Source organism: Apus apus, chromosome 2, assembly GCF_020740795.1.
Source record: "Apus apus isolate bApuApu2 chromosome 2, bApuApu2.pri.cur, whole genome shotgun sequence".
NCBI classification, from domain to species: domain Eukaryota; kingdom Metazoa; phylum Chordata; class Aves; order Apodiformes; family Apodidae; genus Apus; species Apus apus.
The window spans coordinates 154,133,838-154,152,401 of record NC_067283.1 but is presented as its reverse complement, the minus strand read 5'-3'; the positions used below and the strand labels follow the sequence as shown (position 1 = coordinate 154,152,401).

Genomic DNA, 18,564 nt, shown 5'->3' with positions numbered 1-18,564 from the left:
TGGTAATGGTGAGGAGTGGATTTGTTTATCTTTAGATATAGAAACCTCAGTCAGTTGACTGGAAGTTTGCTGCTCATGGTGTAACATCTGCCTGGTGTCTTCAGATCAGTTTGTGTTCTCTGATCTCTTGTGCAAAGACAGTCTTGCATGTCAAATAGTTAAGAGTATTCAGAAATGCATCATGACCAATTTTAGGAATTCTTCACTAAGGAAAAGGCTCTGTTGGTGGCTCTTCCAGTTGAAGCACATTACAGTAGCTATTACCAGCTTTGCTGTATCCATTTTCATTCCTCCAGCTCTCTGCTGGTCAACTTTAAACAACTACAGTGTTTTTAAAAGAAAAGAAACACCTCCATTAAAAAATGGCAATGCAAGAATTAAGAGAAGTGCAACAAAATGACTGTGGGCCTAAGTGTCACACCAGACCACTGACTAATAATAAGTTGGAGTTTGTGAAGTAGATCAAGAGAAAACTTTCCTTGATCTCCACTAGAAATTGAAAATAGTCTTTAAAAATACAGGCAGACTCAGGCTGATTACCAAATAAGAGGATTATGGTGAAAAAAGGAGCTCTAATGACTTAAAGGAGCTAACATTAAAAAAAATTAAACTCAGTGAATTAATATGTTAAGTACAGAGATTTGACAAGCAGGAAGGAGAAAATATACACACAGCCAGACAGATATCTATATGGCTCTTTTCCCACGTGGAGCTCAACTGTTTAAGCTCTTGTCATAGAAGCCAGGAGGAATGGAACAGAGAGTTAAAAGCTTTGATCAGCTGCATGTAAAAAAATAAGCTGGGACACTTAAAAAGTTCAGAGGTTTCCTTCACTTCTCCACCTTCACTTCTCCAGTCTTCAAAAATATCTGGTTTCTTGAATACCTCAAAAAATTCAACCAATGGGACCTCTCTGGAGATGTCTGTGTTTGAATTGTTCTCCAAATAGCACCAGTGCACAGTCTCCTATGGAGGTTTCAGTTTAGATGGAAATACTCAGAACTACTTTCAAAACTCTCTCAGAACTTCAAAGCAGTTGTTCAGTTTTCAGGAGTTTGGGAGGGTTTGCAGATAAGCCTTTCCCTGGAAACTGGTTAATATCCTCATCTTCTCAGCAGCATAGGAGAACCACCCAAAATATTTGTAAGAAAACTTAGGTCAAAGCAAACTGAGCTACATAAAAACTGTTTAAACTTAATCTAGTTGACAGTTTATTAATTTATTGGTTGTGCATCTCTACAAAGATTTCTTTAGATGGTAAGTAACTCAAATTTCTTTTTCTTGGCTAAAAGTCAGCTCTAGTTGAATAACATCATCTTTTGGCTAAATGTCCCTGTTTCTACCATGCTGGAGAATCACATCTCTGCTGTCTTTTTATATTGGAGGAAATGTTTGGATTGTTTTCTTCTTACACAGCATAAATGGATGGAGTAAGTGTGTTTTCTAATTGGAATCTTGCAAACTGGCTCCAAATTGGCACCATGACAGAAATCATACACATAAGTAGGAAGATAGGGTGGATTTAATGCATTTCCTTGCTTTCTGCCCTTTCCATCCTTGCAATGAGATAGAATTCAAAACATTAAGGCTACTTTTGCTTTTGCCTTTAGAGACTCATACTCTTTCTTTTGCAGATCATCCTCTAGTTGCTGCTAGCAGTAACTGCTCTGTAGGAGATACTGTTGGAACTATGTTTTGTGACATTCACAGAGCTCTCTTATGCTGTCTATCATGGTTAAATTATTCCTACACACTTCAGATAAAAAGTCCTCTGTTTTGGCCATGCTGACTACACTGCATCTAGACCTGGGGTTAATATTTTGACCAATAGGCTCAAGCTCCAAGGCCATTTGGGAAGCAATGCCAATATTGCAAACTCATTTGTTTTATTCAGAATCCATTACAATTTGTAAACACACAAGGATTTTGATATAGATACAGGAAACACACAGCTTTGATGGCAGTGAATAATCACAGAACCACAGAATCTTAGGGGTTGGAAGGGACCTTGAAAGATCATCCAGTCCAACCCCCCTGCCAGAGCAGGGTCACCCAGAGCACATCACACAGGAACGTGTCCAGGTGGGTTTGGAATGTCTCCAGAGAAGGAAACTCCACAGCCTCTCTGGGCAGCCTGTCCCAGGGCTCTGTCACTCTCACAGGAAAGAAGGTTTTTCTGATGTTTACGTGGAACCTCCTGTGTTCCAGTTTGCACCCACTGCCCCTTGTCCTATCACTGGACATCACTGAACAAAGCCTGGCTCCATCCTCCTGACACTTGCCCTTAACGTATTTGTAACCATGGATGAGGTCGCCCCTCAGTCTCCTCTTCTCCAAGCTCAAGAGACCCAGTTCCCTCAGCCTTTCCTCATCAGGGAGATGTTCCACTCCCTTCACCATCTTTGTGACTCTGCCCTGGACTCTTTCAAGCAGTTCCCTGTCCTTCTGGAACTGAGGAGCCCAGAACGGGACACAATACTCCAGATGTGGCCTCACCAAGGCAGAATAGAGGGGGAGGAGAAGCTCCCTTGACCTACTAACCACCCCCTTTCTAACAACCCCAGGATGCCATTGGCCTTCTTAGCCACAAGGGCACATTGCTGGCTCATGGTCATCCTCCTGCCCACCAGGACCCCCAGGTCCCTTTCCCCTACACTGCTCTGCAGCAGCTCAGCCCCCAACCTGTACTGGTCCATGGGGTTGTTCTTCCCCAGATGCAAGACTCTACACTTGCCCTTGTTGAATTTCATCAGGTTTTTCCCCCCGCAACTCTCCAGCCTGTCCAGGTCTCCCTAAATGGCAGCACAGCCTTCTGGTGTGGCAGCCACTCCTCCCAGCTTGGTGTCATCAGCAAACTTGCTGAGGGCACACTCTGTTCCCTCATCCAGGTCGTTGATGAAAATATTGAATAGTACTGGTCCCAATACCCACCCCTGAGGGACTCCACTAGTCACAGACCTCCAACTAGACTCTGTCCCATTGACCACAACTCTCTGACTTCTTCCTTTCGACCAACAATGCAGCATACTTCTGAATATTCTCTTACTGCCAGGAACTAAAGACCAGTGAAATTGAAGAATCATTATGGAATGGTTTGGGTTACAGGACCTTGAAGATGACCTAGTTCCAACCTCCCTGCTATGAGCAGGGACACCTCTCACTAGAACAGGTTGCTATAAGCCTCATCCAACCTGGTCTTGAACACCTCCTGGAATGGGACTTCCACAGCCTCCCTGGGCAATCTCTGCCAGTGTCTCATCATCCTCATACTAAAGAATTTCTTCCTAATGTCTAACTTAAAACTATACTACTCCGGTTTAAAACCATTCCCCCTCATCCTATCACTACACACCCTGGTGAAAAGCCTCTCCCCAGCTTTAGTGTAGCCCCTTCAGATACTGGAAGCCTACTATAAGGTCTTCTCAGAGCCTTCTCTTCTCCAGGCTGAACAGCCCCAACTCTCTCAGCCTGTCTCCATAGCAGAGCTGCTCCAGCTCTCAGATCATCTTTGTGGCCTCCTCTGGACTTGCTCCAAGAACTCTACATCCTTCTTGTGATCAGATCTGTTTAGAACTTTCATATAAGACATTGTTCACCTTAGCATAGTTCAAAGTAAAATACTGTTTAGGACATGTAATGCTGCAGAGAGCTCCATATGATTGTTTGAGAGGTGAAGGAAAGGACTATATTTTATTCCTCTGCAGTATGAGCTCCAGAGCCATACCCATCACCCTGTTGTGTGGCTGCATAATGAAAGAGAAGTGCATCTAATCTTAGAAATGGCTACACTAGTTTACCTGAAACAATAACGAAGAAAAACCCATCAACATACAAACTGCGTAGTAAAAACCATCAATGCTTGTGTGTTGATCTTAAAAAATAATGACATCCATCATCACAGGTGTCCCTACTTTTGCTCTATTTATTTCATGAAGTAACATCCCTAATTTTATAAAAAGGGAAATTAAGTGTCAAAGAAGTTACATGTCTTATGAAGGATCACATAGCAATTTAATGAGAACAGGAGGCACAGGTGCTGTATCTGTTTGTATGGTTCTCTGCACTGCCTGCTACTTTGAGTTATTTCTTTTGGTCTTTCTATTTGAATGTTGTTATTGCAGATCCTGAACTCTGCTCCTTGTTTGACTTTCCCTCTATCTCCATCCGCAAAACTGAGGAGGAAACCTCAGGAGAATCCTACCTCACACAAAATGTTCCAGTAGTTTGTGCTTTCTCATAGAGGTAGAAGCACAGTATCAGCTCAGGCTGCCTCCAGGCACCTTGTGCATTTAATCCATCAGAAAACTGAAAGCTTATAGGCCAATGTGAGAAGGGGGAAGAAAAATAACAGAGTAAAAATTGTTTGGGTTTAAGCAAAGTCTTAGAACAGGAGTTTTGATAGGCTAAGCAGTTCTCCATGGCTTCTACAAAAAATCATGCTACCTCAAGTTTAATTCTGTTGCACCCAGTAAAATGATATGGAGACACTGTTATTTCTCCTTAGCTTCACTGGTGTTACACTAGATGTGACTTTATCCACTTCTGCTTGTGACAGGTATTAGTAGGTAGTAGAAAGGAAATATCCTTTTGTCTTAATGATGATCATTTGGCATTTAAAGACTCTTAGCTTGTCTCTGTGGGATCTGCCTCCAATGGGGGAAGACCCACAAAAGGTGAAGCTGTAAAATAGTATTTAGTCTGCCTATAGATCTGAATTCTGATAGGCAATGTGTGAAGATGTACATTCCTTGAGTTCCTACCACACCATTTCTTGCTTTTCCCAAGAAAATCATGCCCGATCCCAATTTAATTTACTTACTGTTACTTAGCACTTTGCTCCCAAATAGCCTGCACAGTGCAAAGGAGCAACATTGATACAGTAAATGCTTGTAAACTGGTGGAAAACAGCAAGTCTGGGAGGAAAATCAGTCTTGAGCTTGAATAATATACTTGGCTGCAAAACCTGGTGGTTCTCTAGGGGCTTCTTGTTTAAGGGGCATTCTCTTAATCTTATTGTTCTCTAAACTCTTTGGAATTCAGCCCCAGAAAAGCCCTATTTACCATGTTGAGAGATCTGTTTAAAGTTCAGTGCAGCAGAAGTCACCTCTGTTCTACAGCACTACGAAGTGATGCGGGATAGTTTCTGTCTGTAAACCACTGCTTGCCATGCTGATTGTGGCAGTGTTTTAGCAGCGGTAGAAAGAATCCTAGAATAGGAGTCAAGTTTATGATGGCCTAGAGATGGTGGTGGGCAGAGTTTGTAAGAAGTAATGAAGTAATGTCCTGTATTAAATTAATCAACAGAGTAAAGAAAAACAAACCAACAACAAACAACAAAACAGACAAACTTTGAGGCAAGTAGCAGAAATCTGTCCTGCTCTTTGGGTGGTTTGTTTTTCAGTTGTATCAATTGGTCTAATGAAAATAGAAACACAGAATAATGCCTATGATGGTTCTGTGGCATTTCCATTTAGGAGGTTCCTTAGCTCCTAACACAGACTTTCTGAGGTGTTGATGGCACATTATTTCCTGGAACCTATTGCAAACATTGGTTTAACTTACTGTTCTTAGGGCTGGGAGGAGCTTTTCTGTGAATCATTTACTGTTGTGTTCTGATGTGTACAGCTGCCTTCTGGAGGTAAAATCAGAGCAGCTTAAACCTTCAGTTCTTTAGTGCCTGAAGACTTATGCTGAGAGTCATTTGTTTTAATTACTGCCGAGATTTGAAAACAACTCTTAGTTTGAGACCACTGTGCTTTGAGAACAGGAAATCCTTTCTTTCAGTCCCACGTGTAAACAATTGTTCCACTTTTTTTTTTCCTGTACCCCTCTCCCAGGTGCCTTTGTTTTGTTTATCTGACATCTGAATTTGTTTGAGGATGGTCTGAAGATCCTCCATGACTGGGGCTCCACCTCTGTTTAATTTTTGTTAGTATTTTCAAATAAAAATATTACATATCGCTATACACCTATTACTAAACAGAAATTATTAACTTTGGACCAGAATCTCATAAGGGAACATTGGAGTAATTCCATTAACACCAATGGACTTGAGCCAGACCATCCAGTTTCTTTGGCTCTGGTCCATATAATCTTGTGCAAAGTTCAGTCTAGTTGTCATTGGTGTAAGGAGCCAACTCGGGGAGCCCAAGTGTTTTTCAGGACGGAGAATAAGCAAAGACTTTCCTTGGTTAGTTCTGCAATTAATGCATTTTGCACTGAGTCCTGTAGCTCCCTCATAAAATAAAAATAAATTGATGATGCTCAGACTGGATAAGTGAGGTGGGTTGAAAGCTGGTGGAACTGCTGGGCTCAAAGGGTTGAGATCAGCAGCACAGTCACTCAACGACTGGAATTGCCAATCCAGCCAAGTAGTCCTACTCGTGCAATAATATCTAACTAATAAATGCTGCTCAGCAAGAAGGCTTTCTCCGAGCACCACACTGCTTTAATGTTGTTGAATTGTTCTCTCTCTGCTCTGCTCCTGTCCAACAGTGTTTCTGGGTTTGAATTGCTGGGAGAGTCCAAGTCTCTGTGAGTCTGCCTGTGTGGGGCTGTTCAGCATCTCAAGGTGGTTTCTGCAAAAGTATAAGGGTTTTTGCTTTGCTACTTTGGGCAAAATCTGTTTTGGGAACATGCAGGCTCTGGTGTTTAAGGTACACAAAACAGTCATTACTGGCTTTAAAACTGCTGGGTAGATTTGCTATGTAGAATTTTAACAGCTGTCAGAGGTGGGTAGCTTCATTCCAGTGCTGGGGGAAAAAAAAATAATCCTCTTTATGGTGAATTTGTAAATCACATTGGAGGCCTGCTGCCTTGAAAGACATGATAGAAATATAAGCCATTGGAATGTGTTATTACAAATGATGTCTCAGCCATTAAAAAACCTCAAGTATATTAAGGGAATATTAAGATTGCTAATTCAAGCATTCAGAAGTTAGAAAATGCAGCAATTAAATCTGTGTGTATAGGCTTAACGTCAGCCCCTGTCTGTTTTTAGACAAGCCCACACAGAAAATACTGTGCTGCAGTCCTCATCCTGATAGGAGGCACTGGCAGATGGTGAAAATTACCTCAGATTTTGAACTAGCCATGAGTGGACATAAAAGAGGGTTTGAAAACAGTCATAACTTTCCCAAGCTGAGCCAAAGGTCCTAGAAACACTACAAAGTGCCCCCTCAAAGATGGGACAAACTCCTTCCTTCTTATTCCTCATCTTTCACCAAGTGTGCAGGCCCTGGAAAAAATATCACAGAAGCAGAGACTGGGTTGGGTTGGAAGGGACCTTAAATATCACACAATTCCAAATCCCCTGCCATGGACAGGGACACCTCCCACTAGACCATGTTACTCCAAGCCCCATCCAACCTGTCCTTAAACACTTCCAGGGATATTTGCATTATCTTCTTCAGGGTGAGACACTTGGACATTTTTCAATAGATTTTTTTCTTCCTTTTGGCTGCAATATTTTTATTTAAATCAAACAGCTTGAGGTCAATTACAGGCATGGAAAAAATGTAATCCCAAATGGTTAGCAGAGGCTAAATAGCTATGAGGCAGAAAGTGCTGTCTTGCAATAGGCTATGCTGAGGAACCTTACCTATGGATGGCAGCTGGATTCACCTGGGGTGTATGGAAAGAAGATAAATGAGTAAGAAAGGAATCATGAAGAGACTTGTGGGAAGAATTGGTGTGAAGTGGCAAATTCATAGACACAGTGTCATAAGGGAGAGTTTGAAATCAGCCCAAATGATGTGGAAGTAAAGGCACAAAAACAAGGTGTCAAAGCAGAGTGATACTCACTTGCTGGAGTGGGCTGGTCTTTTCCAGTTGCTCTCTTGTGGGATTTACTTATATGCAACTTTTCTGCTTCGTTCTCATTTAAAAACACCAAAAGTACTTAATAATATCACTGGCCTTTTCTAGCCCATCTGCAGAAGCAGTGATATTTAATAGCAAATTCATTGTTACTCTATAAGGAAGCTTTACCATAAAGGTCACCAAATTTGGTCAGTGCATTTTAATTTGTACACACGTTAAAGGTCATATTCCTCACTCCCACTGCAATAACACAGTGTGTTTACTCTCTTATCAGAGATGATTGTGTATGACTTAGGCAAGGGATCTTATCAATGTAGATGGAATATACAACAAAAATAATGATTAAAACACTAGTGAAAGTGTAAGGGGATTTCTTCTCTCTGTATATTTCCATCATGCTTGGAGGTAAGCACACGTCTACAAGGCCTGATTTTCTACTGTTACTCCAATATTTCCTCTTTTCCCCCATGAGATCTCTACAGCCTTCAGCAGAGTTTCTGCTGATGTATATTGGAATGACAGTAGTTCCAGATTCATAATATCATCTCTGTACAAACACTTCAAAACGTAATTAAGGACCTGGGCTCTCAATCCAGCAGACCTCAAATTAGCTTTCAAAATGCATATTAAGGGCACAGACAAATGCTTTCATGCAATTCCAAATGACCTCTGAGGACAGGGTGAACAAAATTGTGTGAACCTCTTTAATGTCACAGAACTCTCTCTACAGAGATTTGCATATAAAGTGTACCATTTTATGTCAAACAGATTTGTTAATCTTACAGTGAAGGAAACAGTACTTGAAAATTAATCAAGGTGGGTTTTCATCGCCCAGCAGAGGCCTTTAAAAGGACCTGACCTGATAACTGGAAGCTGTTATTGTCTGGTTTCTGAATTCAATCATTTTTGGGTTTTATTTGCTGGATGGGTTAGCAGGAAATAGTTCACCCCAGCAGATAAATCTTCAATTATTTCTTTGCTGAAGTGGTGGAATTGTACTTTCAGAAGTTCTGAAATTCTGGCTCTGTTGGAAAATGCTTCATTATGTGTTCATTATTTTAAAATTTTATTTAAAATACACATACGCAAGTCTGTCAGTTAAAAAAGGTAGTCTTACTGAGCCTTTTGGTATTGAGTACAGTGTAAATATTTGCTTGTTTACCACAATAACCTAAGAAATGATGACTGAAAAATGGTCCTCTTTCCCTAGGTGACAGGTTTTTGGCCATACAACCTAAGTGAAAGCACAGGGTATGACAAATGTTTAAATTATTTGGCATTGGACAGGGACAACAACACATGGTTTTGGGTGAACCATCTTGGGGGATGCTCTTTCTCTGCTGTCATCGTCCTTATCCTAGTCCAAAGGCTAAGAACAAAAAGAGGTGGAACATGAAGGTGGGATATTGGGGAGATTAGTTTAGCCAATGATAGTAACCTGCCCAATGATTTTGTCCTGCAGGAGTCATAGAAAATGCCAGGACCATGGAGTCACAGGGTGTGTCACTGCTCTGAAGCAGTGTCATATGCCCTGAGGTTCCCAGAATAGAACAATAGTTCTAGACCAGATCCCTGCCTGAACTTAAATGCCTCTTTCTAGGGCTTTTTGCCTCTTTAGCAGAGCCACTTGTGAAATCTCAGTCTCCCTGCCTTTCAGTATGCAGTGTAACCAATCCACAGAGGGTAGAGAAACATGGTGCTTGTTTTCCAGTTAAATACTTACTGGTTTGACTCTTTTTTTTTTTTTTTCTATTTGAAATAAATACAGAAAAAAACCCCACAACAGTTTCCTCTGACCTCTCCTATTATTTGTGCTTTGTCCCAGGTAGCTTTTAGCAAGAAAACATTTCTTTCCTCCTTGTATTTGCATTTATTTAGCAACTTCCAAGATGAAAGTTGCATTTCTGAGCCTGGGGCCGTAATGGGCTTTAATAGTTTTGAATTACTTAACTATCTCTTGTGACATAATTAAAATGTCTCTCAACATTTCACCCCCAAGAAGTAAATATCTGCTAGGCTGTAAGATATGATTTACAGCTTTTTTTTTCTATGAAACAATGAGGGAAAAGCTTCATCCAGGCTCAGTCACGTTCAGTTTGCCTGTCAATATAAAGGGATTCTCAGCTGTGTCCCTAAATAGCCTTGTTCATTCCTTCCCTGCTTTTCACTCCTATTTCACATGTGCCTTTAAAGAGCTTCTGTCAGGATTAAAATATATCTTTCCATGTACCGTTTTACTAAAAATCTCTGAGAGCCTAGCAAAAATAACTGTAAAAAGCCATTATGTCTTACTACAGGATTAGGGTTTTTTGTCCCACACTGTGTTCTTTTCATCTTGGGAAAATGTGTACAAGGAAAATAGATGAGCTTCAATTTAATCAACAAATTCTATGTGTTATGGGAAATGGGCTTACAACAGGTTGGGGCAGAGCTATAAAATCAGAGCAGTGCAACAGCTCCATGTTCAGAATAAGCTAATATAATTAAAATTAAAACAGATAGTACTGCTTATAATTATGTCTTGTACATGTTCTAGCAGAAAATAATACTTTCTGGTAGCTTTAAACTGTTCCCAAATTCAGCCTGAAATTTTGTTTCTTGCATTGATTTAGGATAGAATCACACAATGGTTTGAGTTGGAAGGAACCTTAAACATCACACTGTTCTGAGTCCCCTGCCATGGGCAGAGACAGCTTCCACTAGACCACGTTGCTCCAAGCCCCAACACTTCCAGGGATGGGGCAGCCACAGCTTCCCTGGGCAACCTGTGCCAGTTGCCTCACAGGAGGCAGCCACCTCACAGGAAAGAATGTCTCCCTCATATCTCGTCTCAGTCTCCCTTCTTCCAGCCTAAATCCCTTTCCCCTTGTCCCATCCCTCCCTGCCCTTGTCCAAAGTCCCTCCCCAGCTTTCCTGGAGCTTTTTCAGGCATTGGAAAGTGCTCTAAGGTCTCTCTGGAGCCTTCTCTTCAGCCTCAACCTTCCTGGACCACCTGCGTCAGTGTCTGAAGGGACATATGAGAAGTGATGGTTGCATGGTCCTTCCTGAAGCAGTGTGTGCAGCTGTACCTTGAGGGGAACTGCTGCCTTTTGCTCATATTGCTCAGTATTTTTCCACCTAAGTGACAAAACAAAGCTGGTATATACAGCCACTCTTCCTCAGTGTGTGTGGGAAAGGTTGTATGATCAGGCAGGGCTTAGAAGATGTATTTCTGCTGCTCCTCCAGCCGCTACAGATTTATGACTGGAGACTAAAGGGACAAGAAGAACTGAACATTTTCCTTACAGGAATATAAAGTAAAGAAAGAACTAGGAATGAACAGAAGAATCCTGAAACAGATTCTATGGCTGTGAAGGACAGCCATACTAAATCCACCAAGATGTTGTGAACAGGGCAGGAATCATTATCCTGACTTACCAGCCAGGATAAGGTCATAAAATGTGAACAAAATACCAGAATACAAGCTTGGCTGCATCTCTCCTACCCTCTGACTAGTCTGTTTATCTGTTTATTGGGGAGTTTTATGTTTGCATTACATTGCTTAAAAACAAGAAAAGAATGGAGGGGGTGAGGAGACCACATAAAGTGCAAAATAAGAGTGAATAGGACTTTGCAATGCTAGAAAGAACAAGACAAGGGAATCTCACTGCAAAGAGACTGATGGAAAAGCCATTTGAAGCACTAAATGTACAGCCTTAGAAACTTTCATTAGGAATATAAGAGAATGCTGCTTGAAGCTAAATGACCCATTAGCATCCTCTGCTGACCAAACAAAGGCTCTGGCGTTTTGGAAGTGTACAAGGAGATCTAGATGTCTTAAGACAGGTTTTTTAAGCAGAGGTTTCCTGCTTTGGCTTGGAATTAATCATGGTGAAAAGAAGAGAGGACACTGTAGCAGGCCTGTTGACTCATGCACTCAGCTTCCAGAATGCATTTTAGCTTCCCCTCTAGAAATGAAGGTTGAAAGTGAAGAGCCACTATGAAGAAACATCACTTTGTGGGCGAAAAAAATTGTTACAATCCTTGTGCACCTTCATTCTTCCCCAAGAATCAAAATAAACTGAAAAGTATGAGAAAATGGGGGCCCCAAGTAGGGTTTGGGGAGGGGGAGAATAATGTCCCCATACACACGTGTAAGCATACCTGACAAAAAGATCCTTCTTAATCCATGCACATGGAAGGATATATTTAAAGCACCTTTTTTTGGTTGGTTGGTTGTTGTTTTTTTTTTTCCCAAAACCCAAGGAAAACATTTCTGTGTGAGTAATTGAAAAGTAAATGGAGAGTCAAGACGAATCACTGATTATCTGCTATGGAGGTAGGACCACACAGCATTTTAATTTGTTAAAAAATAAACATCTGGAAATCCACAATTTAATAAAAAACACCAGTTTGTTTGGTGATTGATTCTGGAGGAGAAGACAAGTCATGCATCACCGTTCTGTGCTGGAAGTGCTTATTCAGCTCTGCACAGTGGAACAGATGGGGCCTGGGAGGATTGCAAGGGAACTAAGCTTTGGAGCACCAATGGAAGAGATGAGTCTCCTGTCACCTGCAATGTAAGAAGCCAAAACATCTGTAGAACCAAAGCAACTGGTTTATCAAGTCAAGATGGTGTTATTAAGTCTGGTGGCTGGAGGACAGGTTGATCTGTTCTCAAGAAAAATGAATTGACTCTATGTCTCACTGGAAGTGACTGTATTAATGTGTTGATAAGAGGATTACTGGCACTGTGGGATCATAGAAACACCCTTTGTCTAAGCCATCCAAAGGGAGGAAGAGGAATGGAACTCTCTGGAGAAGATTTCAACTGGGAACAAACAACATTATGGCAATGGAGGTCATTGGGAAGGCTGATGGGTTTAAGTAGAAACAGACATCAGAATTAAAAGCCTGTAGAATTTATCTTGCCATACCTTAATTTGAATGAAATTAGGGTGCTTAATGCTGGACTTATATTTGCCTACCCTGTAAAAAGCCTGCATTATTGCTTGGCTACATTTCATTGCACAGCAGAGTTCAGAGAAATGTCTTTATCTTGCAGGAGACAGTCCTCTGGTAGCCTGAAAGCTGATTTGACACTCCCAGACCAAAACCCAACTGAGCAGCCTTACCCAGGTCCAGTCCTCAGAGCAGAATATGGAAATTCAGTGTGACACAAACAATGATTTACGTAGGAAGAAAGCACTGCAGAGAAGTGATTGTATTTAAGAAGAATTTTCACTGAAAAGGAAGAATCTGGATTGTCCAGAAGGATGAGTGGGTCTGAAAAAAGAGACAAATTTTCCATGTTGTATTGACTTGTTTCAAATAGTCATAGAATCATAGAACCATTCAGGTTGTAAAAGACCCTTGGGATCACCGAGTCCAACCATCATCCCTACTCTACAAAGTTCTCCTTTAAACCATCTCCACCAACACCACATCCAAACAACCCTTCAACACACCCAGGGATGGTGACTCCACCACCTCCCTGGGCAGCCTGTTCCAGTCTCTAACCACTCTTTCTGTGAAAAAATTTTCCTAATGTCCAGTCTAAACCTGCCCTGTTGCAGCTTGAAGCCATTCCTTCTTGTTCTGTCACTAATTACCTGTGAGAAGTGACCAGCACCAACCTCTCTGCAATGACCTTTCAGGCGGTTGTAGAGACTGATGAGGTCTCCCCTCAGCCTCCTCTTCCTCAAACGAAACATTCCCAGTCCTACCCATGGTAAAAAAAAAACACAAAAATTCTTTACAGGTTTACTCTCTGTCTTCCCATTCATTTCTTTTGCCTTTCTTCTCTTTTAGCTGCGAGCCAGGAAGAAGAAGTGCTGCCTTCTCTCCATTGCATTGGCTGTTCTGCTGTTCATCGTCATCATCATCGCGGTCTCTGTCAAGCGCTGACCTGGTTCCAGTTTCCACAGGTAAAAGCCTTTAACTGAGTCTTTTATCACACTCAGCAAGATGGCTGGGAAACAGTTTAGGATGTTGATATTGGTAAGAAGAAAATACCTTTGATTTCATATTGAAGTTTGGCCTTCAAATCATTTCCTTTAAAGGGTATTTGGGCTAGGAAATAGCATCCTCAGTGGAACCCTAAAGCCAAGGTGGTATTCAAACAAAACATCTTATTATCCTTTTCTCTGCTGTTTGTGTTGTGTTTGAATTTATATGGATCTGATAGCAATGCTGATTAATAAATCCTAAATCCATATGAGTTAGAGATGCCAACTCAGTATAACAAACCCAGATTTGAGGATCAGAGGCAATGCAACATTCCACAGATATGCTGAGATGTTCCAGAGACCCTGGAGCCAAGTACTCCTGAGGAGCAGGGAGACAACTGGAGATTATAGCATGGATTTCTGGTGGTTTTTGATGTGGATCAACCCACAAAAGGAATATTAGTCTGTAGTAGGGAGACTGGGCTCTAACCTTACTATAGGTGAGACATCAAAACAACATCATTCTACTAGAGAAGATTTAAGTTGTTGTGTGTATTCTATGTAGTGAATGTGCTTTATCTGTAAAAAATAAGACACAGAAATTATTTCATTTTCCCTTTTTTTTGTCTCATTACCCTAGGAGAATTATTGATAAGTTATTTCTGATAATCTCTGTCTGATACAGGTGAAAGCAGGGACTGGGAGAGTGAATTACCCCCCACCGTAGGTGCAGAGCAGGTTCGTGACCATCTAAAGAACCTGAAGGTGCATAAATCTATGGGACCTGATGGGATTCACCCACAGGTCCTGAGGGAGCTGTTGGATGGAACTGCTAAGCCTCTGTCCATCATATTTGAGAGGTCATGGTAGTCTGGTGAGGTTCCTCCTGATTGGAAAAAAGGGAACATAGCCCCTGTTTTTAAAAAGCAGAGGAAGGAAGACCCAGGGAACTCCAGGCCAGTCAGTCTCACCTCTGTGCCTGGCAAGGTCATGGAGCAGATCCTCCTGGAAAGTCTGCTAAGGCACATGGAAAATAAGGAAGTGATTGATGACAGCCAACATGGCTTCACTAAGGGCAAGTCATGCCTGACCAATCTGGTGGCCTTCTACAACAAGGCTACAGAGATAGTGGATGGTGGCAGAGCAACTGACGTCACCTACCTGGATTTGTGCAAGGCCTTTGACACTGTCCCACATGACATCCTGGTCTCCAAACTGACAAGGCATGGATTTGACAGAGGGATCACTCGGTGGATGAGAGATTGGCTGGATGGCCCCACCCAGAGAGTTGTGGTTGATGGCTCAATGTCCAAATGGAGGCAGGTGATGAGTGGTGTCCCTCAGGGGTCAGTATTGGGACCAGTGCTGTTTAACATCTTTGTTGGAGACATGGACAGTGGGATTGAGTGTATCCTCAGCAAGTTTGCTGATGATACCAAGCTGTGTGGTGTGGTTGAGACCCAAGATGGAAGGGACACCATCCAGAGGGACCCTGACAGGCTGGAGAGGTTGGCCTGTGCCAACCTCATGAAGTTCAACAAGGCCAAGTGCAGGGTCCTGCACCTGGGTCAGCACAATCCCAGGCACAAATCCAGGCTGGGGGAAGAATGGCTGGAGAGCAGTTCTGAGGAGAAGGACTTGGGGGTGGTAGTTGGTGAGAAGCTTGACATGAGCTGCCAGTGTGTGCTGGAGCCCAGAGAGCCAGTTGTGTCCTGGGCTGCATCCAAAGAAGTGTGGCCAGCAGGGCCAGGGAGGGGATTCTGCCCCTCTGCTCTGCTCTGGTCAGACCCCACCTGGAACACTGTGTACAGCTCTGGGGCCCTCAGACCAAGAAAGATATAGATCTGTTGGAGAGGGTCCAGAGAAGGGCCACCAAGATATCAAAGGCCTGGAGCAGCTCTGCTATGGAAACAGGCTGGGAGAGTTGGGGTGTTCAGCCTAGAGAAGAGAAGGCTCCAAGGAGACCTTAGAGCACCTTCCAGTACTTGAAAGAGGCTCCAGGAAAGCTGGGGAGGGGCTTTTCATCAGAGAAGACAGTGATAGGACAGGGGATAATGGTTTTAAAGTGAGAGAGGGAAGATCTAGGTTAGATATTAAGAAGAAATTCTTCACCCTAAGGGTGGTGAGGAACTGGAATGGGTTGCCTAGGGAGGCTGTTGATGCCCCATCCCTGGAGGTTTTTAAGGGCAGGTTGGATGAGGTTTTGTGCAACCTGGTCTAGTGGTGGGTTCCCTGTTCATGGCAGAGGGGGGTGGAACTTGATGGTCTTTGAGGGTCCTTCCAACCTTAATGATTCTATGATTCTATGACTCTATACAAAACATTTCTGGGCATCTGCTTCTTTAGAAGCCATCGCTGAAAGACAGATTATCATAATTACAGATTTTCTATCACCCAAAGGACTCCAGCATCCCAGGTCTGTGTGCCTGCTGCCACGGCAGGGTTTACTGCTGAAGTCAGAAGTCATGTGTATCAAGGGGACTTTTCCTACAGCAAGTAGGAGCCTCGAGGGAAAAGCAAAGAAGGAGGGGGGCAACTTTTGTGTTAGAAATGTCTCATATCCCAGAGAGACTTGCATAAAGCATGTGTGATACCACTGCTGAACTTGGTAGATACTTCATTATACTGAGCTTCACTGGGACCTTTTACAATAACTTAAGCAAAGATTTCTTAGCCTGAACTGTCTTCTGGAACTACCCTAGAGAAAGCACAGAGGATTGATAGATTTTGTTTATGGTTCTATTTTACAGGAGTTTAATATTACTTAACAATGCTACCCTTCCACCTGAGGGTGAAGTCATTGCCCTCTAATGTGCCTTCTTTCTACATTGTGCTCTCAACTGAAAATAGCAGGGGTTGGTTCAAAATAATCACAGAAGGAAAGCTTTGGAACTCCTGGCATGACATTGTGGATGCCAACACTTGAGTACAAGAAGGAATCGGGCAAATCCCTGAAAGAAAAATCTGTTGAAGGGTGTGAAGTACATCTCACTGGGTTTGGATGAGCATTATCATGAGCCCTATATTATTGCCAGGAGACATAGCTGTAAATATATATATATTTTTAATTGCTTACTGAAGTGTTTGGCCAGCACTGAAGTGAGGACAATATCAGTGAGATGGATTGATCAAATAGGTATGTTCTTATGGCAGATATATATATAAATTCTACATACATTTTTATCCATCTTTTACATAAGAGACACTACTTGCAAGTGCAGACAGTGATCTGTCCTACTGATTTAAATCTAGAGCAACTCTAATAAGTTTAGTTGCATTACTCGGGTTTTACTCTGGATTAGTCTGGTTTGAAAATGTGATCCACCATGGTAAATCTATAAAGTTATACAATTTCTTTTATGTATAATTAAATATTCCTATCTACCAGAAATCACAAATCTTATCAACAGTTGTCTAAATCTAGACACATTTTAATCAAAATCAATTAAGCAGAGGAAGTCAGAGAACCAAAATATTCTTACAATAAAACTCCATTGGAAAACTAGAGTTAATCTTCTCTTAAGAGATGCATGTCTAGAGGGAAGTGAACATAGAGATACTAATGAAAGCCCTAGGAAAAATATAGTGCCCTACTTTTGATATCAGTTGTGAAACTAATTATCAAGCTTCTAAAACATGAGTTACTCTCCAGCAGTACAAATGGAGGCAAAACCTGCATTGAACAAGTTCCTGCATATTGGAACAAGTATGATTTCTGATTAATATGAACTGTTCTTAATCTAGGTTGACCCCAGATTATATGGAACAGATTTCACATTTATATTTTAAAGAATTCCAAACCAGGCCATTTTCAGAATCTCTATGTCTGTAGTGAACATTATTTTTTCACTATTCTGAATTGCAATGCAAATGGATTTGAAAATTTCAATGGATTTAAAGATTCAGCTTCTTCAAGAAACTCACATAAAACTGTCTCCCATACTTAAGAGAGATAGGGAACAGCTGGGTTTTAACATACAAGCACTCTACATGGGCAGAGAAAATAAAGGGAAGAAAACAAACTAGGGAACTAGTTACAAAGTATTCTGATTGGCACAGGACACATAACTGAAAACAAAAAAATAAATCCCAAGGTTTGTAACGACTGTCCAGAAGTTCTGTTTAACGTGTCATCAAAGAGTTTGCTCTGTGCTGGATAATTAAGGAGCCAAAAGAAACATCACCAGCCACCTCATCCAAGTGGTTTGAATTCCATTTGCATGATAGTCAGGGTATGCTTCTTCAGCTTTCATGAGTGCAGCCACAATGAGGAATCTGAAGGCATCAAATACCGTGAGTTCTGTGGATGACACCATTAGTGTCTGTAATCACAAATGATGGTTATGATCATTAAAATATAAATTATTGTGCTTGTTTGTTAGTTTCTGGCTTTGCTTTTGCCATAATGTTACTGCATCAACCGTTCTTCTCAAAAGGACAAAAAAATCATGTTTTTATTCCCATCCCAAATCAGACACAATCTTAGCAGCCAAGCTCATTCTTTCCGTAGGAAAGACCACTTTATGACTCTTGAAAAGGAAAAAGCACTTTTCCCCATGATTTTCTTATGCAGTGGTGGCATCATTGGCTGCTGGCTCAGTGTGTGCAGAGAGACCAGCTGTTCAGGAGAGCTCTGAGCCCTGACTTCTGCCTGTTGAGCTCCCTGCCATAAGTATGTCATTGCTCCCTTGGGGCAGTTTTGTCTGGCAGAGTGAGAGAGAAGAGCATCTACAGAGGATATGGAGAAACTCCCGGGGACCCATGTCTGTACGTTTGTTTGCTGACATCTCAGGAAAATAGCCCAGAAACTTTTGGG

General features: G+C 41.8%; 1 protein-coding gene across 7 annotated transcripts in view; it reads left to right on the top strand.

Moving 5' to 3' along the window:
- The window catches only part of TSNARE1 (t-SNARE domain containing 1), a 514,761-nt gene that overhangs the window by 431,926 nt on the left and 64,271 nt on the right, over nt 1-18,564 (top strand). For all 7 annotated transcript variants that reach the window (XM_051612487.1, XM_051612488.1, XM_051612482.1 and 4 more), the window contains one exon: nt 13,612-13,727. In XM_051612487.1, coding sequence (XP_051468447.1) covers nt 13,612-13,707 — 96 coding nt within the window. In that variant the 3' untranslated portion in view covers nt 13,708-13,727. The remainder of the gene's footprint in view (nt 1-13,611; nt 13,728-18,564) is intronic.